This window comes from Globicephala melas, chromosome X, assembly GCF_963455315.2.
Source record: "Globicephala melas chromosome X, mGloMel1.2, whole genome shotgun sequence".
Taxonomy (NCBI): domain Eukaryota; kingdom Metazoa; phylum Chordata; class Mammalia; order Artiodactyla; family Delphinidae; genus Globicephala; species Globicephala melas.
The window spans coordinates 75195443-75218293 of record NC_083335.1 but is presented as its reverse complement, the minus strand read 5'-3'; the positions used below and the strand labels follow the sequence as shown (position 1 = coordinate 75218293).

General features: G+C 38.1%; 1 protein-coding gene across 9 annotated transcripts in view; it reads left to right on the top strand.

The window, feature by feature from the left end:
* ARHGEF9 (Cdc42 guanine nucleotide exchange factor 9) overlaps nt 1-22851 on the top strand; it is a 223590-nt gene that overhangs the window by 128010 nt on the left and 72729 nt on the right. For all 9 annotated transcript variants that reach the window (XR_009560590.1, XM_060291795.1, XM_060291801.1 and 6 more), the window contains one exon: nt 11378-11557. Coding sequence is in view for 8 of the 9 variants with exons in the window: in XM_060291795.1 (XP_060147778.1) it covers nt 11378-11557 (180 nt within the window). In the remaining variant the exon portion in view is untranslated. The remainder of the gene's footprint in view (nt 1-11377; nt 11558-22851) is intronic.

Genomic DNA, 22851 nt, shown 5'->3' with positions numbered 1-22851 from the left:
ACCAGAATTGGGAGTTCCAGGTTCAGGTCCCACCTTAGTCACAAACTGACTGAGGAATGTCAGGTGAATCTTTTCCATCCTGGACCTTGTTCCCCAACTCTAAAATTAGCAGGTTGGTAGAGTTGCTCTTTAAGTGTTGTCTGACTCTTACTTTCTCTGATTCTGTGAGATCTAGGTATGCTTTCACTAAAGAACGCTGTGGTAGTGATCCATGATTCTGCGTGTTTTGCCATTTCCTCCTTGATACCCATGGAGGCATGTCTTACTCAGGCATGAATGTGTTAACAAGGCATAATCTACTCTTTCTGTAGGTTAAGGGAGATCACTTAATACTGCATTCAGTATAGGAAAAAGTCACTATCTATTAGAAAATATTTATTAATTTATTTATTTATTCATTCATTCATTTATTAATTACTCCTGGGAACAGAAAATGCCTCACAAACATTTAAGTTACAATACCTTCATTTTACAAATGAGGAAGTAGGAAATAGAGTTATTTGTATCAAAGTTATTCAGTGAAGCCAGTAAAAGAAAATATATTTTTTAATGAGTTCTCTGAAAAGATGACATTCTTCTTTCTAAATCCAGACAGTGGGATAAAAGAGTACTGGCTTAATTCTAGGTCACCTTGACCAATGATTGGTGATATTACCTCTTGTAATCTTAGAAATAATATTATGATCAGGGAGACTGAGACACAGGGCAAGCAAAGTTAAATATGCCTTATAAAGTTGCCTCATCTGCCTCTCTGAGGAAGATCATCTCAGTCATCTGATATCTATGAAATAAATTCTGTCCTCAAATGCGTCCAGAAAAGCTGGAACTAGCTTTCCTCAGTCATTCGTATTACTGTCTTATACCCTTCACCATCAAGAAATTCTTCCTAGGTCTAATAGAGTTTATCATACTATAGCTTCAAGACATTTGCATTTGATATGTTTAAGCCTGGAGTTTTCAAACTTACTGTTTTTTTTTCTTTCTGTTAATTGCCTATTCTGATGATTTCCAATGGTCTTTACATCTTGGTGTATACATCGAAAATAATACATTGTATAAAACAGTAATATTTGTATAGCATACTAAAGTAAAAGGATGAGGCAGCTCATTGGCCTGAAGTGACCAGCCCAGGGATTTCTGGCTGCTCTAGGCCCTACCTATCTATACCACCTGGACATTCAAGGCCCTGTTCCCATCCTTTGCCCATTTTCCCATTGTTTCTCATATTTTTCTTGCTGATTTATAGGAGTTCCTTGTATATTCCAGATATTAATCCCTTGTCAGTTTTCCAAGTTGCAAATAGTCTTCTTCCTGTCATCCTCTTATTTTTTAATGGTTTTGTTTAATTTGAAAAAAAGACATCCTGAATAAAAGAAGAAAAGAAAACTAACAATTTAAGAATTCTGCTGCTAACTTACCTTTTGTCATCATTAGCATGAGAAGAGCTAGTCATTTTGCAGTTATTCAACATATATCTATTGAGCAGCAACTATATGCCAGGTACTATATTAAACTCTAGAGATACAGCTGTGAACAGAACAACCATGGTCATCATTCCCTAGTTTTATTAAAATTATTTTCAAGACGTTTATCAGGTCCCCTGTCAGGTCTTAGGCTTCCAGGCAAAACAGTACATGATATCTCTAGAGAGTCAAGAGCTGAATGGGGCCCTGGAAATCTTTTCTGATATATGCATTTTAGAGATGGGGACACTGAAGTCCAGACTTGCAAGAGCCTTTCCCTAAAGGGTTTTTCAAACCCTAGGTGATCCAGAGGTTCTTTGATCCACCTTATTTCCCTGAGATCTTTGGAATCTTCCCTGGAGGTCATGGGGTCAATTTGTATCCCATATCAAGGCACTAATTCTATTGGTTTGGGCAAAAGGTTCGTTCGTTTTATCCATAAGATGGCTCTAGTAGCACTTAGTTGTCTTTAACATAATTTGAAACAATTTTGTTAGAATGTATGTGATAGCTGTCATATCAGTGTACATTTTAAAAAAGACATCAAAATTGGTGAATTTTTGTGTGGCCATTTTAATATTGAAGATGGAAGAAAAAAAGCAACATTTTTGGCATATTATGCTTTATTATTCCAAGAAAGGTAAAAACGCAACTGAAACACGCAAAGATTTTTGCAGTGTATGGAAAAGTTGCTGTGACTGATTGAACGTGTCAAAAATGGTTTGTGAAATTTTGTGCTGGTGATTTCTTGCTGGATGAAGCTCCATGGTCAGGTGGACCAGTTGAAGTTAATAGCGATCAAATCGAGACATTAATTGAGAATAATCAACATTATACCACGTGGGAGATAGCCGACATACTCAAAATATACAAATCAAGCATTGAAAATCATTTGCACCAGCTTGGTTATGTTATAATCGCTTTGATGTTTGGGTTCCACATAAGTTAAGTGAAAAAAACCTTCTTGACCATATTTCTGCTTGTGATTCTCTACTTAAACATAATGAAAATGTTCCATTTTTAAAACAAATTGTGACAGGCAATGAAAAGTGGATACTGTACAATAATGTGGAATGGAAGAGATCGTGGGGCAAGTGAAATGAAACACCACCAACCACACCAAAGGCTGGTCTTCATCCAAAGAAGGTGACGTTGTGTATATGGTGGGATTAAAAGGGAGTCCTCTATTATGAGCTCCTTCCAGAAAGCCAAACGATTAATTCCAAGTACTGCTCCTAGTTAGACCAACTGAAAGCAGCGCTCAACAAAAAAAGCATCCAGAATTAGTCAACAGAAAATGCATAATCGTCTATCAGGATAATGCAAGACCTCTTGTTTCTTTGATGACCAGGCAAAACCTTTTACAGCTTGGCTGGGAAGTTCTGATTCATCTGCCAAATTCACCAGACATTACACCTTTGGATTTGCATTTGTTTTTGTCTTTACAAAATTCTCTTAATGGATAAAATTTCAATTCCCTGGAAGACTGTAAGAGGCACCTGGAACAGTTCTTTGCTCAAAAAGATAAAAAGATTTGGGAAGATAGAATTACGAAGTTGTCTGAAAAATGGCAGGTGGTAGTGGAACAAAAGGGTGAATACATTGTTCAATAGTTCTTGGGGAAAATGAAAAATGTGTCTTTTATTTTTACTTAAAAACCGAAGGCACATTTTGGCCAATCCAATAGCTCAATGCATTAGATCTAGACTTAAATCAACCCTCATGGGTTTTGAAACAGAGTGAAATAAATAGTCAACCTTCCTTGCCTATTACCATGGCAGTCCCAGGGCTAATTCATGCCTTTTGTGATTGATTTGATAACGCCTACTGTAATGCCTTCATACTCATGCTCGCTTTACTCCTAGGACAGGTGAGGCTCTCAAAAACTACCTCTGTTCAATCAGTTCACACCCACTGCCATATCACCCTATTCTCTTTTACCGTGCAGATGGAGTTAGAGGGCATTTGAAGCATGCTTAACAGTAATATCTATAGACCCCTTCTGCTCCCTATGCCCTGTAATAGGCCTTCAGAGGTCTTCTGAGTCTTTTCTTCTCCAGGACAAACAGCCCTGGTTCCTTCTACCATTCTTCATGGTGTTGCTTTTCAGGGATCTCTCTACCCTGCTGACTTCCCACTGTCTCTGTATCCTTTACTCCATGTTCCTCTGAAAATAGGGCTCAGAATTGAATGCTGCTCCCCTGCAGGGGTGTGATTACCTTCCTATGACTTCTCATTCCACCCTCTCAATCTGTTTCTTCTTCATCCCTAACTGAAAATGACATTAGTTTTTTTTTTTTTTTGGCAGTCATATTCCACTGCCAACTCATCTTAACTTATATGCCCTTGGGGGGAGACCTTCAGATGGTGGAGGAGTAACACATGGAGATCACCTTCCTCCCCACAAATACATCAGAAATACATCTACATGTGGAACAACTCCTACAGAACACCTACTGAACGCTGGCAGAAGACATCAGACTTCCCAAAAGGCAAGAAACTCCCCACGTACCTGGGTAGAGCAAAAGAAAAAAGAAAAAACAGAGACAAAAGAATAGGGACAGGACCTGCACCTGTTGGAGGGAGCTGTGAAGGAGGAACAGTTTCCACACACTAGGAAGCACCTTCACTGATGGGGACAGGGCGTGCCGGGGGGTAAGTTTCGGAGCCACAGAGGAGAGTGCAGCAACAGGGGTGCAGAGGGCCAAGTGGAGAGATTCCAGAAAAGAAGATGGGTGCTGACCAGCACTCAGCAGCCCAAGAGGCTTGTCTGCTCACCCGCTGGAGCTGGTGGGGGCTGGGAGCTGAGGCTCGGGCTTCGGAGGTCAGATCCCAGGGAGAGGACTGGGGTTGGCTGCATGAACACAGCCTGAAGGGGGCTAGTGCACCACAGCTAGACTGATTGGAGTACAGGAAAAAGTCTGGAACTGCCTGAGAGGCAAGAGAACATTGTTTCGGGGAGCACGAGGAGAGGGGATCCAGAGCACTGCCTAAATGAGCTCCAGAGACGGGCGCAAGCCACGGCTATCAGTGCAGACACCAGAGATGGGCATGAAATTCTAAGCCTGCTACTGCAGCCACCAAGAAGCCTGTGTGCAAGCAAAGGTCACTATCCACAACTCCTCTCCCAGGAACCTTTGCAGCCCACTGCTGCCAGGGTCCCATGATCCAGGGACGACTTCCCAGGGAGAACACACGGCACACCTCAGGCTGGTGCAACGTCACACAGGCCTCTGCTGCTGCAGGCTAGCCCCGCATTATGTACCCCTCCCTCCCCCCAGCTTGAGTGAGCCAGAGCCCCCTAATAAGCTACTACTTTAACCCCATCCAGTCTGAGCAAAGAACAGATATCCTCAGGCGACCTACATGCAGAGGCGGAGCCAAATCCAAAGCTGCACCCCAGGAGCTGTGTGAACAAAGAAGAGAAAGGGTTATTTCTCCCAGCAGCCTCAGGACCAGTGCTTTAAATCTCCACAGTCAACTTGATGTACGCTGCATCTCTGGAATACCTGAATAGACAATGAATAATCCCAAAAGTGAGGCGGTGGACTTTGGGAGCGACTGTAGACTTGGGGTTTGCTTTCTGCATCTAATTTGTTCCTGACTTTAGGTTTATCTTAGTTTAGTATTTAGAGTTTATTATCATTGATAGATTTCTTTATTGATTTGGTTGTTCTCTTCCACCTTTTATATATATATATATATATACACACATATATAATTTGTTCCTTTTTCACTTTTTGTGAGTGTGTATGTATATGCTTCTTTATGTGATTTTGTCTGTATAGCTTTGCTTTTAACCTTTGTCCTAGGGTTCTGCCTGTCTGCTTTTTTTTTTAGTATAGTTTTTAGCACTTGTTATCATTGGTGGATGTGATTTTTGGTTTAGTTGCTCTCTTCCTTCTTTTTTTAATTACTTTTTATTTTTATTGTGATAACTTTATTTCATTTTATTTTCTTTTTTTCCTTTCTTTCTCTTTTCTCCCTTTTCTTCTGAGCTGTGTGGTTGACAGGGTCTTAGTGCTCTGGCTGGGTGTCAGGCCTGTACCTCTGAGGTGGGAGAGCTGAGCTCAGGACATTGGTCCACCAGAGACCTCCTAGCTCCATGTAATATCAAATGGCGAAAGTTCTTCCAGAGATATCCATCTCAATGCTAAGACACAGCTCCATGCAATGACCAGCAAGCTACATTGCTGGGCACCCTATACCACACAACTAGCAAGACAGGAACACAACCCCACCCATTAGCAGAGAGGCTGCCTAAAATCATAAAAGGTGACAGATACCCCAAAACACACCACCAGAAGTGGATCTGCCCACCAGAAAGACAAGATCCAGCCTCATCCACCACAACACAGGCACTAGGCCCCTCCACCAGTAAGCCTACACTACCCACTGAACCAACCATAGCCACTGGGGGCAGACACCAAAAACAACAGGAACTACAAACCTGCAGCCTGTGAAAAGGAGACACCAAACACAGTAAGATAAGCAAAATGAGAAGACAGAGAAACACACAGCAGATGAAGGAACAAGGTAAAAACACATCAGACCAAACAAATGAAGAGGAAATAGACAGTATGCCTGAAAAAGAATTCAGGATAGTGACAGTAAAGATATCCAAAATCTTGGAAATAGAATAGAAAAAATACAAGGAATGTTTAACAAGGACCTAGAAGAACTAAACAGCAAACAAACAATGGTGAACAACACAATAAATGAAATTAAAAATTCTCTAGAAGGAAGCAATAGCAGAATAACTGAGGCAGAAGAACGGATAAGTGACATGGAAGATAAAATAGTGGAAATAACTACTGCAGAGCAGAATAAAGAAAAAAGAATGAAATGAATTGAAGACAGTCACAGAGACCTCCGGGACAACTTTAAATGCAACAACATTCAAATTACAGGGGTCACAGAAGAAGAGAAAAAGAAAGGGACTGAGAAAATATATGAAAAGATTATAGTTGAAAACTTCCCTAATATGGGAAAGGAAATAGTCAGTCAAGTCCCGGAAGCACAGAGAGTCCCATACAGGATAAATCAAAGGAGCAACATGCCAAAAAACATATTAGTCAAACTGTCAAAAATTAAATACAAAGAAAAAACATTAAAAGGGAAAAACAGCAAATAACATACAAGGGAATCCCCATAAGGTTAACAGCTGACCTTTCAGCAGAAACTCTGTAAGCCAGAAGGGAGTGGCAGGACATATTTAAAATGATGAAATGGAAAGACCTACAACCAAGATTACTCTACCCACCAAGGATCTCATTCAGATTCGACAAAAAAATTAAAACCTTTAAAGACAAGCAAAAGCTAAGAGAATTCAACACCACCAAACCAGTTTACAACAAATGCTAAAGGAACTTCTCTAGGCAGGAAACACAAGAGAAAGAAAAGGCCTACAATAACAAACCCAAAGCAATTAAGAAAATGGTAATAGGAACATACATACCAACAGCTACCTTAAATGTAAATGGATTAAATTATCCAACCAAAAGGCATAGACTGGCTGAATGGATACAAAAACAAGAGCCATATATAGACTGTCTACAAGAAAGCCACTTCAGACCTAGGGACACACACATACTGAAAGTGAGGGGATGGAAAAAGATATTCCATGCAAATGCAAATCAAAAGAAAGCTGGTATAGCAATTCTCATGTCAGACAAAATAGGCTTTAAAATAAATACTAAAAAAAATAAAAAATAAAAAAAAATAAATACTATTACAAGAGACTAAGAAGAACACTACATAATTATCAAGGGATCAATCCAAGAGGAAGATATAACAACTGTAAATATTGATGAACCCAACATAGGAGCACATCAATATGTAAGGCAAATGCTAACAGCCATAAAAGGGGAAATCAACAGTAATGCAATCATAGTAGGGGACTGTAACACCACACTTACACCAATGGACAGATCATCCAAAATGAAAACAAATAAGGAAACACAAACTTTAAATGATACATTAAACAAGATGGACTTAATTGATATTTATAGGACATTCCATCCAACAACAACAGAATATACTTTCTTCTCATGTGCTCATGGAACAGTCTGCAGGATAGAGCATATCTTGGGTCACAAATCAAGCATTGGTACATTTACAAAAATTGAAATTGTATCAAGTATCTTTTCTGACCACAATGCTATGAGACTAGATATCAATTACAGGAAAAAAGTTTGTTAATACATGGAGGCTAAACAATACACTACTAAATAACCAAGAGATCAGTGAAGAAATCAAAGAGGAAATCAAAAAATACCTAGAAACAAATGACAATGAAAACATGACAACCCAAAACCTATGGGATGCAGCAAAAGAAGTTCTAAAAGGGGAGTTTATAGCCATACAATCCTACCTCAAGAAACAAGAAACATCTCAAATAAACAAGCTACCCTTATACCTAAAGCAATCAGAGAAAGAAGAACAAAAACCCCCAAAGTTAGCAGAAGGAAAGAAATCATAAAGATCAGATCAGAAATAAATGAAAAAGAAATGAAGGAAACAGTAGCAAAGATCAATAAAACCCAAAGCTGGTTCTTTGAGAAGATAAGCAAAATTGATAAACCATTAGCCAGAGTCATCAAGGGAAAAAGGGAAAAGATGCAAAGCAATAGAATTAGAAATGAAAACGGAGAAGTAACAACTGACACTGTGGAAATACAAAGGATTATGAGAGACTACTACAAGCAACTATATGCCAATAAAATGGACAGCCTGGAAGAAATGGACAATTTCTTAGAAAAGCACAACCTTCTAAGACTGAACCTGGAAGAAATAGAAAATATAAACACATATCACAAGCACTGAAATGGAGACTGTGATTTAAAATCTTCCGAAAAACAAAAGCCCAGGACCAGATGGCTTCACAGGCAGAATCTGTTCAAACATTTAGAGAAGAGCTAATACGTATCCTTCTCAAACTCTTCCAAAATATAACAGAGAGAGGAACACTCCCAAGCTATGAGGCCAGCATCACCCTGATATTGAAACCGGAGAAAGATGTCACAAGGAAAGAAAACTACAGGCCAATATCACTGATGAACATAGATGCAAAAATCCACAACAAAATACTAGCAAACAGAATCTAACAGCATATTAAAAGGATCATACACCATAATCAAGTGGGGTTTATCCCAGGCATGGAAAGATTCTTCAATATACGCAAATCAATCAGTGTGACAAACCATATTAAAAAACTGAAGGAGAAAAACCATGTGATTATCTTAATAGATGCAGGAAACGATTTCAACAAACTTCAACACCCATTTATGATAAAAATTCTCCAGAAAGTAGGCATAGAGGTAACTTATCTCAACCTAATAAAGGCTGTATATGACAAACCCACAGCCAACTTCATTCTCAATGGTGAAAACTGAAACCATTTCCATTAAGATGAGGAAGAAGACAAGGTTTTCCACTCTCACCACTATTATTCAACATAGCTTTGGAAGTCTTACCCACAGCAGTTAGAGAAGAAAAAGAAATAAAAGGAATCCAAATCGGAAAAGAAGAAGTAAAGCTGTCACTCTTTGCAGATGACATGATACTATATAGAGAGAATCCTAAAGATGCTACCAGAAAACTACTAGAGTTAATCAATGAATTTGGTAATGTAGCAGGATACAAAATTAATGCACAGAAATCTCTTGCATTCCTTTACACTAATGATGAAAAATCTGAAAGAGAAGTTAAGGAAACAATCCCATATATCATTGCAATGAAAATTAAAAAATAGCTAGGAATGAACCTACCTAAGGAGACAAAAGACCTGTATGCAGAAAAATATAAGACACTGATGAAAGAAATTAAAGATGATACCAACAGATGGAGAGATATACCATGTTCTTGGATTGGAAGAATCAACATTGTGAAAATGACTATACTACCCAAAGCAATCTACAGATTCAGTGCAATCTCTATCAAAGTACCAATGGCATTTTTCACAAAACTAGAACAAAAAATTTCACAATTTATGTGGAAACACAAAAACTCCACATAGTCAAAGCAATCTTGAGAACGAAAAACATACCTGGAGGAATCAGGCTCCCTGACTTCAGACAATACTACAAAGCTACAGTAAACAAGACAGTATGGTGCTGGCAGTAAAACAGCTATATAGATCAGTAGAACAGGATAGAAAGCCCAGAGATTAACCCACGCACCTATGGTCACCTTATTTTTGATAAAGGATTCAAGAATATACAGTGGAGAAAAGACAGCCTCTTCAGTAATTGGTGCTTAGAAAACTGGACAGCTACATGTAACAGAATGAAAGTAGAACACTCCCTAACACCATACAGAAAAATAAACTCAAAATGTATTAAAGACCTAAATGTAAGGCCAAACAGTATAAAACTCTTAGAGCAAAGCATAGGCGGAACACTTTATGACATAAATCACAGAAAGAACCTTTTTGACCCACCTGCTAGAGAAACGGAAATAAAAACAAAAATAAACAAATGGGACCTAATGAAACTTAAAAGATTTGCACAACAAAGGAAACCAGAAACAAGATGAAAAGACAACCCTCAGAATGGGAGAAGATATTTGCAAATGAAGCAACTGACAATGGATTAACCTCCAAAATTTATAGGCAGCTCATGCAACTCAATATCAAAAAAAAAAAAAAATCCAAAAATGGGCAGAAGTCCTAAATAGACATTTCTCAAAAGAAGATGTACAGATTGCCAACAAACCCATGAATGAATGCTCAACATCACTAATCATTAGAGAAATGCGAATCAAAACAACAATAAATAGTAGTATAAATAAATGTCAACACATTATTGGCACAAATTATTAATTTGCAAACTGTTTTAAAGACACTCATTGATGGCTGAATTGGAGGGTAAGAAGAGCTAAGATAAGTGAGATTTTGGTAGGGGTTGGTAAAGGGCATTGAAGCCAGGGATGAGGATCTTCCTGGAGTATGCCTAAATGACTTCATTGCAAGCTGTGTTAGAGGAGACAAAATAGAGTTAGGACCAGAAGTGATAAGTCATTCACCATAAATGCTCCTCATTAGGGGCCCAACAAGTGTTATAATAATCACATTTAGCTTTTGGATGAAAGCAATTGACCATAATTCATTCTCACCAGAACATTTTCACATGCTAATGATTTCTAATGAGGACAGTGGCCATTAGTTAAAAATCTACACCAGTAGTTTTAGAACGGAACACTGTGTTTGGTTTCTTTTGCCCTGACTTACAATGTGTCCTGAGTCTGATTGTGTTATCTCGGTGCTCTCTTATCAGACCAAGAATCTCTTTCATTGATTCTTCCTTCATCAGTGGCTAGCTGTATTAATTCATCCATTTATTCACAAATGTGTCCTAAATACTTACCCTGTTAAAAACAACATGCCTGGCCACTTGTGAACTTGCTGGCTAAGCTCATCCAAACTCTCTCTCCTAGCCAGCTACCTTAGATGGCTAAGACACCCACTTTAAAGAATGGTTTGGTTTTGTCAATTCCTGTTCCCTTTTGGGAAGTTTTCCTACCTGACCTTTTGGATTGGTCCTATAAGAAATAGAACATTAGAGTTGTGAATCAATCCAGCTAAACCAGTAACTCACTACTAAAGCAAGTGAAAATGTTTGTGTTTACCCAGATTCTGATAAAGGGTCCTATGACTTTTGGGGGTCCTTGTCATAAAAGGCTCTATGCTCTGGAGTCTGCAGTCTGAAGACCTTTGCTTGAGATCCATCTTTCCTAATTATTCACTGGTGGAGTGACTTCCTTCTTTAAACCCCAATCTTCTTGTATGAAAAGTGTAAATGGTTATTCCCTGTCTACTTCATGATACTGAAATAAGGCTCCCAAATGCTCAGGAAGTGGTAAAGCCCCCAGGGAGTGAAGGGCATCCTCAACCTGGGCTTTTGCTTTGTCTGCAGGGCTACCTGAAGCAATGCCGGAAGAGAAGGGACATGTTCAGTGATGAGCAACTGAAGGTGATCTTTGGGAACATTGAAGACATCTACAGGTTTCAGATGGGCTTCGTAAGAGACCTGGAGAAACAGTACAACAATGATGACCCCCACCTCAGCGAGATAGGACCCTGCTTCCTGGAGCACGTAAGCATCTTCCCCTTTGGGGAGGGTTTTGAGAGATGTTTGGAAGCCATGGAAGAAGTCTCTGAGCTATTTGGTTCTGCTCAGTTGCTTTGCCCCATGGTAGGGGATGGGTTCCTCTCTGACCCTGATGTTCATCCCCTTGCTAGAGTATGAGGACTTAGGAAGGTACTGTGATTTGTCCAAGGACTCTTCTTCTTTACTGTTCTCCATGCCTTTTTTTTCTCCTTCCAGATAATTATCAGTAGGATTTTTCTTCAACTTCTCTTCTCTGCTCCTATGGGGCTCAGTTTCCATGGGACCCAGTGCTTTGGGAGGGACTCTGAACATATTCATATATTCCAGGAATCTGAGAAAGGAGAGACCATGGTCAGCATGAAACTAGACCCCTGCAAGGCATTTAAGGGAGAACACTAGGGTAGGGGAAGTGACAAGTGTAGGAAAAGGGGCTACATGATTTAGAGGAAGGAACACTAGGAAACAGGGAAGTGAGGATGTGAGTCCTGTCTATAATGATTGTCTGGGTAACTTTGGGTAAGTTCCTTACCGTCTTTGGGCTTCCTCACATGGATTTAAGAAGGTTTCACTTTATACCTCTGTGGTTCTCTAATATCTTTTGTGTCTTATTCACAGGTGACCTAGTTGTTTTGACAACTCTTCTCCCCCGTTTTATAAAGTATTTATTTTTAAAGAGATAATACATGCACATGGTATAAAATTCAAATGACACATGAAAGTGTGCAACTAAGAGTAAGTTTTCTTGCAAATTCTCCTGCTTTTACTATGGGAATGTGTAGTGGGGGGATAACCCTAAGGCCACCCATATGTTCAGTGATTTGCTACAAGTCCCGGGACTCAGCATATAGTCATACTCATGGTTGTGATTTAATACAACTAAAGGATACAAAGCAAAATCAGCAAAAGGAAAAGGCACATGGGGCAAAGTGTGAAGGAAACCAAGTGTAAGTTTCCAAGAGTCCTCTCCCAGTGGAGTCATACAGGATGCACTTAATTCCCCTTGCAATGAGTTGTGACAACACTTTTGAAATGTTGTCCACCAGGGAAAATTATTAGGGACTCAGTGCCCAAGATTTCTATGGGTGGCTGGTCATGTAGGCACCCTCTGCCTAGCATGTACCAAAATTCCAGACTCCCAGAAGGAAAGCAAGTATTCTGCATAAACCACATTGTTCATACAAATAGTTTAGGCACAGTGAGCCACTCTCGTCAGGGAATGGTGAAAAATCTCTTGAGATCCAAGTTCCAAGATGCCAGCCAAGGGCCAACCTTTCAAGCAGGCCTTTTTAGGGATAGCAGTCTCAGGCCTGATATGTTAACTCTTTTTTGCACAGTATTAAACTGGTTCAGCCATTCCAGAAAGCACCTGGGTAGTATTTATCAAAGTTAAGCATGTGTATGATCTTGGGTTCCATTCATGAATATATATCACAGAGAAATTCTCATAGAGGTCCACGAGGGAACATTTACAAGGCTGTTGATTGCATGGCAGTGTTGTGTGTGGTGGAGTGCAGTTAGAAACAACTTAGGTATTTATCACCAGGGTATGGATGAGAAACATAATGGGGGATGCTTACTGTAAGGTATTATATAGCAAGGAACAAGAGACTAGTTGTATGTACCCAATAGCAATGTGTGTAAATATAAATATAGTCTTGAGCTGGGAAAGTAGAATATGGAATAGTGATTCTCAATTGGAGTCTACCCTGTGCATTGTAGGGTGTTTAACAGCATTCCTGGTCTCTATCTACTGGAGGCCAGTAGCAACCTCCTAGTTGTGACAACCCAAAATGTCTCCAGACATTGTCAACTTTACCGAGGGACAAAAAAGAACCACTAATCTATTAAAATGATCATATACTTTTACACTGTAATCTGTTAATGTGGTGAATTTGGTTTGAATAATTTTCATATGTTAAATGAACATTGTATTGCTGGGATAAACCCCACCTAATCATGGTGTATTATCCTTCTTTATGTATTAGTTTGCTTTTTAAAAAATATTAGATTGTTTACCCTCTTTTAATTCAGTTCTAGGATTTATTTTTTTTTAGGATTTCATTCTTTATCATCTTGGTTTAGGTATAATTTACAAACAATAAAATTCACCAAATGTCTACTTCGATGGGTTTTGACAGGTGCATATAGTTGTGTAACTACCACCGTAATCAAGATATGAAACATCTCTATCACTTCATCAAGTTCTAATGTTCTCCCCTTGTTGTCAGTCTTTGCTCTCACCCTTGCCCTTGGCAAACACTGATCTGCATTCTGTCACCATAATTTTGTTTTTTTAGAATGTCATATAAATGGAATAATGCAATAGTGATATTTTGTTTAGCTTCTTTCACTTAATTTCTTTGATATCCATCCATATTTTTGCATGTATTAGTAGTTGGTTATTTTTCCTTTTATTGCTTAGCGATAATTCCATTGTGTGGATATACCACTCATTCACCAGTTCATTCCAGGACATCTGGGTTGTTTACTAGGTTGTTTCCATCTGTGGGATTACTGGGTTGCATTGTAGGTATTTGTTTAATTTTATAAGATACTGCCAAACTGTTTTCCAAAGTTATTGTATCATTTTGCATTCTCACTTCTAATATATAAGGGTTGCAGTTGTTCCACATGGTTGTCAGCACTTGGTATTATCAGTATTTTTAATTTTAGGCATTCTAATAGGTGCATAGTGGCATTTCATTGTGGGTTTAGTTTGCATTTCCCTAATGGCTAATGGTATTGAGCATTTTTTTCATGTGCTTATTTGCCATCTGTATAAAACCTTTGGTGAAGTGTCCTTGTCTTTTGCCCATGTGGGTTGTCTGTTTTCTTACTATTTAGTTCCAAGCGTTATTTCTGTATTCTGTTTGCAAGTCCTTGGTCATATATGTGATTTTCAAAGGTTTTCTCAGTCGTGGCTTAGTCTTTCATTTTTTCTTAACATTGTCTTTGAAAAGCATAAACTTTTAATTTTGTTGAAATTCAATTTATTACTTTTTCATGATTCATGTTTTTTTGTTTCTTATTTAAGAAATCTTTGCCTAACCCAAAGTCACAAAGCTTTTCTACTGTTTTCTTATAGAAATTATGTAGTTTTATTTCTTATATTTAGGCTATGATCATTTTTGAGGTACTTTTTATATATGGTGCAAAATAAGGTTCAAGGTTAATTTGCTTCCATGTGGATATTCAGTCATTCCAGCACCTTTGTTGAAAAAACTATTAATTTCTCCATTGAATTACCTGGGCATCTTTGTCAAAAATCAATTGATCATATATGTGTAGTTCTATTCTTAGGAACACTATTCTGTTCCAGTGATCTATGTGACTATTTATATAGTAATACCACACTGTGTTTTCTTCTTGTTTTAATTGAGATATAATTGTCATATAGCATTATATCAGTTTCAGGTGTACAACATAATAATTTAATATTTATATATATTGTGAAATGATCACCACAGTAAGTCTAGTTAACATCTATTACCATACATAGTTACAATTTTTTTGTCTCACTGTCTTGAATAATGTAGCTTCATAGCAAGTCTTGAAAGCAGGTAAAGTCCTTCAAATTCATACTTTTTCAAAACAATTTTGGCTATTTTAGGTGATTTCTATTTCTATATAAATTTATCTTATCACAAGGAGAATTTTGTTCTCTTCTTTTTATTTTATCTATATGAGATGATGGAAGTTAAATAAACATTGTGGTAATCATTTCACAATATATGTAAAGCAAGCCATCTTGCTGTACACCTTAAACTTATACAGTGATGTTTGTGAATTATTTCTGGATAAAACTGGGGGTGGTGGTGGGAAGAATCAGCTTGCTTAGTTCTACCAAAAAGCAAGGATAACAACAACAAAAAAGAATTCTTCCAGCATTTTGATTAGGATTACATTAAATCTCCCAGCATTGTTTCTAGTTTTCACTTGTATAGGTCTTGATCTTATTTTTTAAAATTGATTTCTAAGTAATTAATTTTTTGCTGCTTTATAAATTGTATTTTTATTTCAATTTCCTATAGTTTGTTGCTATGATATAGAAATGCAACTCATTTTTTTTTTACAGCTGTCCCTCAGTATCTGCAGGAGATGTGTTCCAGGACACCCTGCAGATACCAAAATCCACAGATGCTCAAGACCCTTATATAAAATGGTATAATATTTGCATATAACCTATGCACATACTCCCATATACTTTAAATCATCTCTAGATTACTTATTATACTTAATGCAATGTAAATACTATGTAAATGGTTGTAAATAAAATGTAAATGCTATATAAATTTTTACTGGCATGCAAAACAAAGTTTTGCTTTTTGGAACTTTCTAGATTTATTTTCTGAATATTTTCCATCTGCAGTGGTTGAATCCACAGATGCAGAACCTGCCAATATGGAGGGCCAACTGTATTGACTTTGAATCCTGGCACATTATTGAATTCAATAATTGGGTCTATTTTTTTTTTTAGATTCCTTAGGATTGTATACATATACAATCACGTCATTTCTAAATAAAGGCAGTTTTATTTATTCTTTTTCAATTTGTATGACTCCTATTTCCTTTGCTTCTCTTATTGGACTAGCCAAGACCTTCACTACAGTGTTAACTAGAAGTGGTAAGAGCAGGCATCTTTTGTTTTGTACCTGATTTTTAGGGACAAAAATTCAGCATTTACTATTAAGAATGATATTAACTTTAAGTTTTTCACGATCACCCTTTATCACATTGGGGAAGTTTCTTTCTAATCCTGGTTTGCTGATGGCTTTTATCATAAATGTATTTTATCAAATGCTTATTGAAATTATTGAAATAATCATATGTTTTTTCTCCTTTAATCTGTTAACATGGTGAATTGGATTGGGATAAGTCCCTCCTAATCATGGTGTATCATCCTTTTACTGTACTATTTTGCCTGATTTTTAAAATTAGGTTACTTGTCTTTTTATTATTAAGTTCTAGTATTTTTTTATACATTGATGCAGGTTCTTTATTAGGTATGTGTTTTTCTGATTTCTTTTGATATGTATGGCTTGCCTATTTAGTTTTCTTTAATAATAGTTTTTTTAAGTCCATGTGTAATAATTCCATCTTGATATTTTTGGTCTACCAATTTCTATTTTCTATTATTTCTCTTAGGTTTTGCTCATGTCTTATATTCTCATGCACCAGGTTATTTTTTTTTTTTTTTTTTGGTGGTACGCGGGCCTCTCCCGTTGTGGAGCACAGGCTCCAGACGCGCAGGCTCAGCGGCCATGGCTCATGGGCCCAGCCGCTCCACGGCACGCGGGATCTTCCCAGACCAGGGCACAAACCTGTGTCCCCTGCATCGGCAGGTGGACTCTCAACTGCTGCGCCACCAGGGAAGCCCACACCACGTTATTTTTGAATGAGTACTGAACAATGTATATAAAAAATTGTAGAGATTTTTGTAAAACTTGGAAATAATTTCAAACTTACAGAAAAGCTAAAAAAATAAGAACAGTATAAAGGGTACCCATACAGGCATACCTCAGAGATGTAGGTTTGGTTCCAGACCACCACAATAAAGTGAACCACACAAATTTTTTGGTTTCCCAGTGCATATAAAAGTTATGTTTACATTATGCTGTTGTCTATTAAGTGTGCAAGGCATTATGTCTCAAAAACAATATATATGCCTTACTTAAAAATACTTTGTTGCTGAAAAATGCTAACCACCATCTGAGCCTTCAGCAAGTCATAATCTTTTTGCTGGTGGAGGGTCTTGCCTTGACATTGATAGCTGCTGATCAGGGTGTTAGTTGCTGAAGGTTGGGGTAACTGTGGCAATTTCTTAAAATAAAACAATGAAGTTTGCTGTCAATTGATTTTTCCTTTCATGAATGATTTTTCTGTAGCATGCACCGCTGTTTGACAGTACTTTACCCACAGCAGAATTTCTTTCAAAATGGAATTTCTCTCAAACTCTGCCACTGTTTTAGAAACTGAGTTTATTTAATATTCTAAACCTTTTGTTGTCATTTCAACTATCTTCACAGCATCTTCACCAGAAGTTGATTCCATCTTCAGAAACCTCTTTCTTTGCTCATCTGTAATAAGCAACTTCTCATCCATTAAAGTTTTACCATGAGATTGCAGCAATTCAGTCACATCTTCAGCCTCCACTCCTAATTCTACTTCTCTTGCTATTTCTACTACATCTGCAATTACTTCCTCCACTGAAATCTTGAACTTTTCAAAGTCATCCATGAGGGTTGGAATCAACTTCTTCTGAACTCCTGTTAACGTTGGTATTTTGACCTCTTCCCATGAATCACGAATGTTCTTAATGGCACCTAGAATGGTGAATCCTTCCCAGAAGGTTTTCAATTTGCTTTGTCTAGATCCATCAGAGGAATCACTGTCTATGGGAGCTATAGCCTTAAAAATGTATTTCTTAATCATAAGACTTAAAAGTCAAAATTACTCTTTGATCCATGGGCTGTGTTAGCAGGCATGATAACAACATTAATCTCATTGTACATCTCCATCAGAGCTCTTGGGTGACCAGGTGAATTGTCAATGAGCAGTAATATTTTGCAAAGAATTTTTTTCTAAGCAGTAAGTCTCAACAGGGGACCTAAAATTTTCAGTAAATCATGTTGTTGTAAACAGATTTGCTGTCATCCAGGCTTTGTTGTTCCATCTATAGAGCACAGGCAGAGTAGATTTAACATAATTCTTAAAGGCCTCAGGATTTTCGGAATGGTAAATGAGCACTAGCTTCAATTTAAAATCAACCAGCTGCATTAGCTCCTAACAAAATAGTCAGCCTGCCTTTTTTTTTTGTGTGTGTGGTACGCGGGCCTCTCACTGTTGTGGCCTCTCCCATTGCGGAGCACAGGCTCCGGACGCACAGGCTCAGCGGCCACGGCTCACGGGCCCAGCCGCTCCGCGGCATGTGGGATCTTCCTGAACTGGGGCACAAACCCGTGTCCCCTGCATCAGCAGGCGGACTCTAAACCACTGCGCCACCAGAGAAGCCCCAGCCTGCCCTTTTAAGCTTTGAAGCCAGTCACTGACTTCCTCTCTAGCTGTGAACATCCTAGAGGGCATCTTCTTTTTATGGAAGGCTGTTTTGCCTACACTGAAAATCTGTTGTTTAGTGTAGCCACCTTCCTTTATTATCTTAGCTAGATCTTCTAGATAACTTGCTGCAGCTTCTACATTAGCACTTGCTGCTTCACCTTGCACTTTTATGTTATGGAGATGGCTTCTTTCCTTAGACCTCATGAACCAAACTCTGCTAGCTTCACTCTTTTCTCTGCAGCTTCCTCACCTCTTTCAGCCTTTGTAGAATTGAAGAGAGTTAGATTCTTGTTCTGGATTAGGCTTTGACTTAGGGGAATATTGTGGCTGGTTTGATCTTCTATCCAGACAACTAAAACTTTCTCCATATCAGCAATAAGGCTGTTTCAATTTCTTATCATTTGTGTGTTAACTGGAGTAGCACTTTTAATTTCCTTCAAGAACTTTTCCCTTGCCTTCACAGCTTGGCTGTTTGGCACTAGAGGCCTAACTTTTAGCCTATCTCGGCTTTTATCATACCTTCCTCACTAAGTTTAATTATTCTAGCTTTTGATTTAAAGTGCGAGACATGTGTCGCTTCCTCTCACTTGAACACTAGAGGCCATTGTAATGTTATTAATTGGCTTAACTTCAGTATTGTGTCTCAAGTAATAGTGAGCCCCAAGGAGTGGGAGAGAGATGGAGGAACAGTGGAGCAGTCAGAATACACAACATTTATACACTGAATTCACCTTCTTACCTGGGTGAGATTTGTATCACCCTCAAGCAATTACAACATTAACATCAAAGATCACTGATCACAGATTACCATAACAAATATAGTAATAGTGAAAAAGCTTGAAACATTCCAAGAATTGCCAAAATGTGGCATAGAGACATGACGTGAGCAAATGCTGTTGGAAGAATGGCGCCAATAGACTTGCTCAACCAGGATTGTCCCAAACTTCAACTTGTAAAAACAATGTGAAGTGCAGTAAAGTGAAGTGCAATGAAATGAAGGATGCCTGTATACCATTTACCCAGATTCACCTAATATTAACATTCTATTTTTTAGTTTTCTAAGGAACCTCCATACTGTTCTCCATAGTGGCTGTATCAATTTACATTCCCACCAACAGTGCAAGAGGGTTCCCTTTTCTCCATACACTCTCCAGCATTTATTGTAGATTTTCTGATGATGCCCATTCTAAACGGTGTGAGGTGATACCTTATTGTAATTTTGATTTGCATTTCTCTAATAATTAGTGATGTTGAGCATCTTTTCATGTGCCTTTTGGCCATCTGTATGTCTTCTTTGGAGTAATATCTACTTAGGTCTTCTGCCCATCTTTTGATTGGGTTGTTTGTTTTTTTGATACCATATGACCCAGCAATCCCACAACTGGGCATATACCCTGAGAAAATAACTCAAAAAGACACATGCACCCCAATGTTCCTTGCAGCACTATTTACAATAACCAGATCATGGAAGCAACATAAATGCCCATCAACAGACGAATGGATAAAGAAGATATGGTACATATATACAACGGAATATTACTCGCGATAAAAAGGAAGGAAATTGGGTCATTTGTAGAGACGTGGATGGACCTAGAGACTGTCATACAGAGTGAAGTTAGTCAGAAACGGAAAAACAAATACTGTATATTAACACATATATGTGGAATCTAGAAAAATGGTACAGATGAACCGGTTTGCAAGGCAGAAATAGAGACACAGATGTAGAGAACAAACATATGGACACCAAGGGGAGAAAGCAGGGGGAAGATGGTGGTGGGATGAATTGGGAAATTGGGATTGACATATATACACTAATATGTATAAAATAGATAACTAATGAGAACTTGCTGTATATCACAGGAAACTCCACTTCACTGTGCAGTAGAAACTAACAGAACATTGTGAAACAACTATATCCCAATTAAAAAAAAAAAGCATTCTACTGATTTTGATGAATCACTTGAATGTGCTCACCCTCTCCTAACCCCTCCTCCCCTCTCTCTACATTTACACACATACACACACACACACAAACAAACACACGTACACATATATACACGTATATGTTTTTTCTTCAGTCATTTGTGTTTAACTTGCATACATCAGTAATCTTTACCCCTGAATAGTCCAAAGTGTATTTCCTAAGGAACATTCTATGGAGACAATTTGAGGCTCTGGATGATGTGATTCTTTCAAACAGAAATTTATTATATTTTTCAATCTTTTCTAACTATTCTCAGTGGTAAAATTTTCTAAAACTATTTAGTCTGCCGCTACCAGAAATAGAACCTCTGACTATCACTTTTTATGATCCAGTGCCATAATTTTTTGCCACTTGTGTTTTACTATTTTCAGGGCCAGTCATCTCTTATTACCCTACATATATCATCATATCACCTCCTTCTTGAGCCTCCCTGCCACCCTCCCTATCCCACCCCTCTAGGTGGTCACAAAGCACGGAGCTGATCTCCCTGTGCTATGCAGCTGTTTCCCACTAGCTACCTATTTTGCTTTTGGTAGTGTATATATGTCAATGCTACACTCTCACTTCGTCCCAGCTGAACCTTCCCCACCACGTATCATCAAGTCCATTCTCTATGTCTGCATCTTTATTCCTGTCCTGCCCCTAGGTTCATTAGAACCTTTTTTTCCCTTTAGATTCCATATATATGTGTTAGAATACAGTATTTGTTTTTCACTTTCTGACATACTTCACTCTGTATGACAGACCATAGGTCCATCTACCTCACTACAAATAATTCAATTTTGTTTCTTCTTATGGCTGATTAATATTCCATTGTATATATGTGCCACATCTTCTTTACCCATTCATCTCCCGATGGACACTTAGGTTGCTTCCATGTCCTGGCTATTGTAAATAGAGCTGCAATCAACATTGTGGTACATGAGTCTTTGAATTATGGTTTTCTCAGGGTATATGCCCAGTAGTAGGATTGCTGGGTCATATGGTAGTTCTATTTTAAGTTTCTTAAGGAACCTCCTTACTGTTTTCCATAGTAGCTGTATAAATTTACATTCCCACCAATAGTTCAAGAGGGTTTCCTTTTCTCCACACCCTCTCCAGCATTTATGGTTTATATAATTTTTTTAAAAACATCTTTATTGGTGTATAATTGCTTTACAATGGTGTGTTAGTTTCTGCTATATAACAAAGTGAATCAGCTATACAAATACATATAACCCCATATCTCTTCCCTCTTGTGTCTCCCTCCCTCCCACCCTCACTATCCCACCCCTCTAGGTGATCACAAAGCACCGAGCAGATCTCCCTGTGCTATGCGGCTGCGTCCCACTACCTATTGGTTTTACATTTGGTAGTGTATATATGTCCATGCCACTCGCTCACTTTGTCCCAGCTTACCCGTCCCCTACCTGTATCCTCAAGTCCATTCTCTAGTAGGTCTGCATCTTTATTCCCGTTCTGCCCCTATGTTCTTCATGACTCTTTTTTTTTTTTTTAGATTCCAAATATGTGTTAGCATATGGTATTTGTTTTTCTCTTTCTGACTTACTTCACTCTGTATGACAGACTCTAGGTCCATCCACCTCCCTACAAATAACTCAATTTCGCTTCTTTTTATGGCTGAGTAATGTTCCATTGTATATTTGTGCCACATCTTTATCCATCCATCTGTTGATGGACATTTAGGTTGCTTCCATGTCCAGACTATTGTAAATAGAGCTGCAATGAACATTGTGCTGCATGACTCTTTTTGAATTATGGTTTTCTCAGGATATATGCCCAGTAGTGGGATTACTGGGTCATATGGTAGTTCTCTTTTTAGTTTCTTAAGGAACCTCCATACTGTTCTCCATACAGGCTGTATCAATTCACACTCCCACCAACAGTGCAAGAGGATTCTCTTTTCTCCACACCCTCTCCAGCATTTATTGTTTGTAGATTTTTTGATAATGGCCATTCTGACCGGTGTGAGGTGATACCTCATTGTAGTTTTGATTTACATTTCTGTGATGATTAGTGATGTTGAGCATTCTTTCACGTGTTTGTTGGCAATCTGTATATCTTCTTTGGAGAAATGTCTATTTAGCTCTTCTGCCCATTTTGGAATTGGGTTTTTTGTTTCTTTGCTATTGAGCTTCATGAGCTGCTTGTAAATTTTGGAGATTAATCCTTTGTCAGTTGCTTCATTTGCAAATATTTTCTCCCATTCTTAGGGATGTCTTTTCGTCTTGTTTATGTT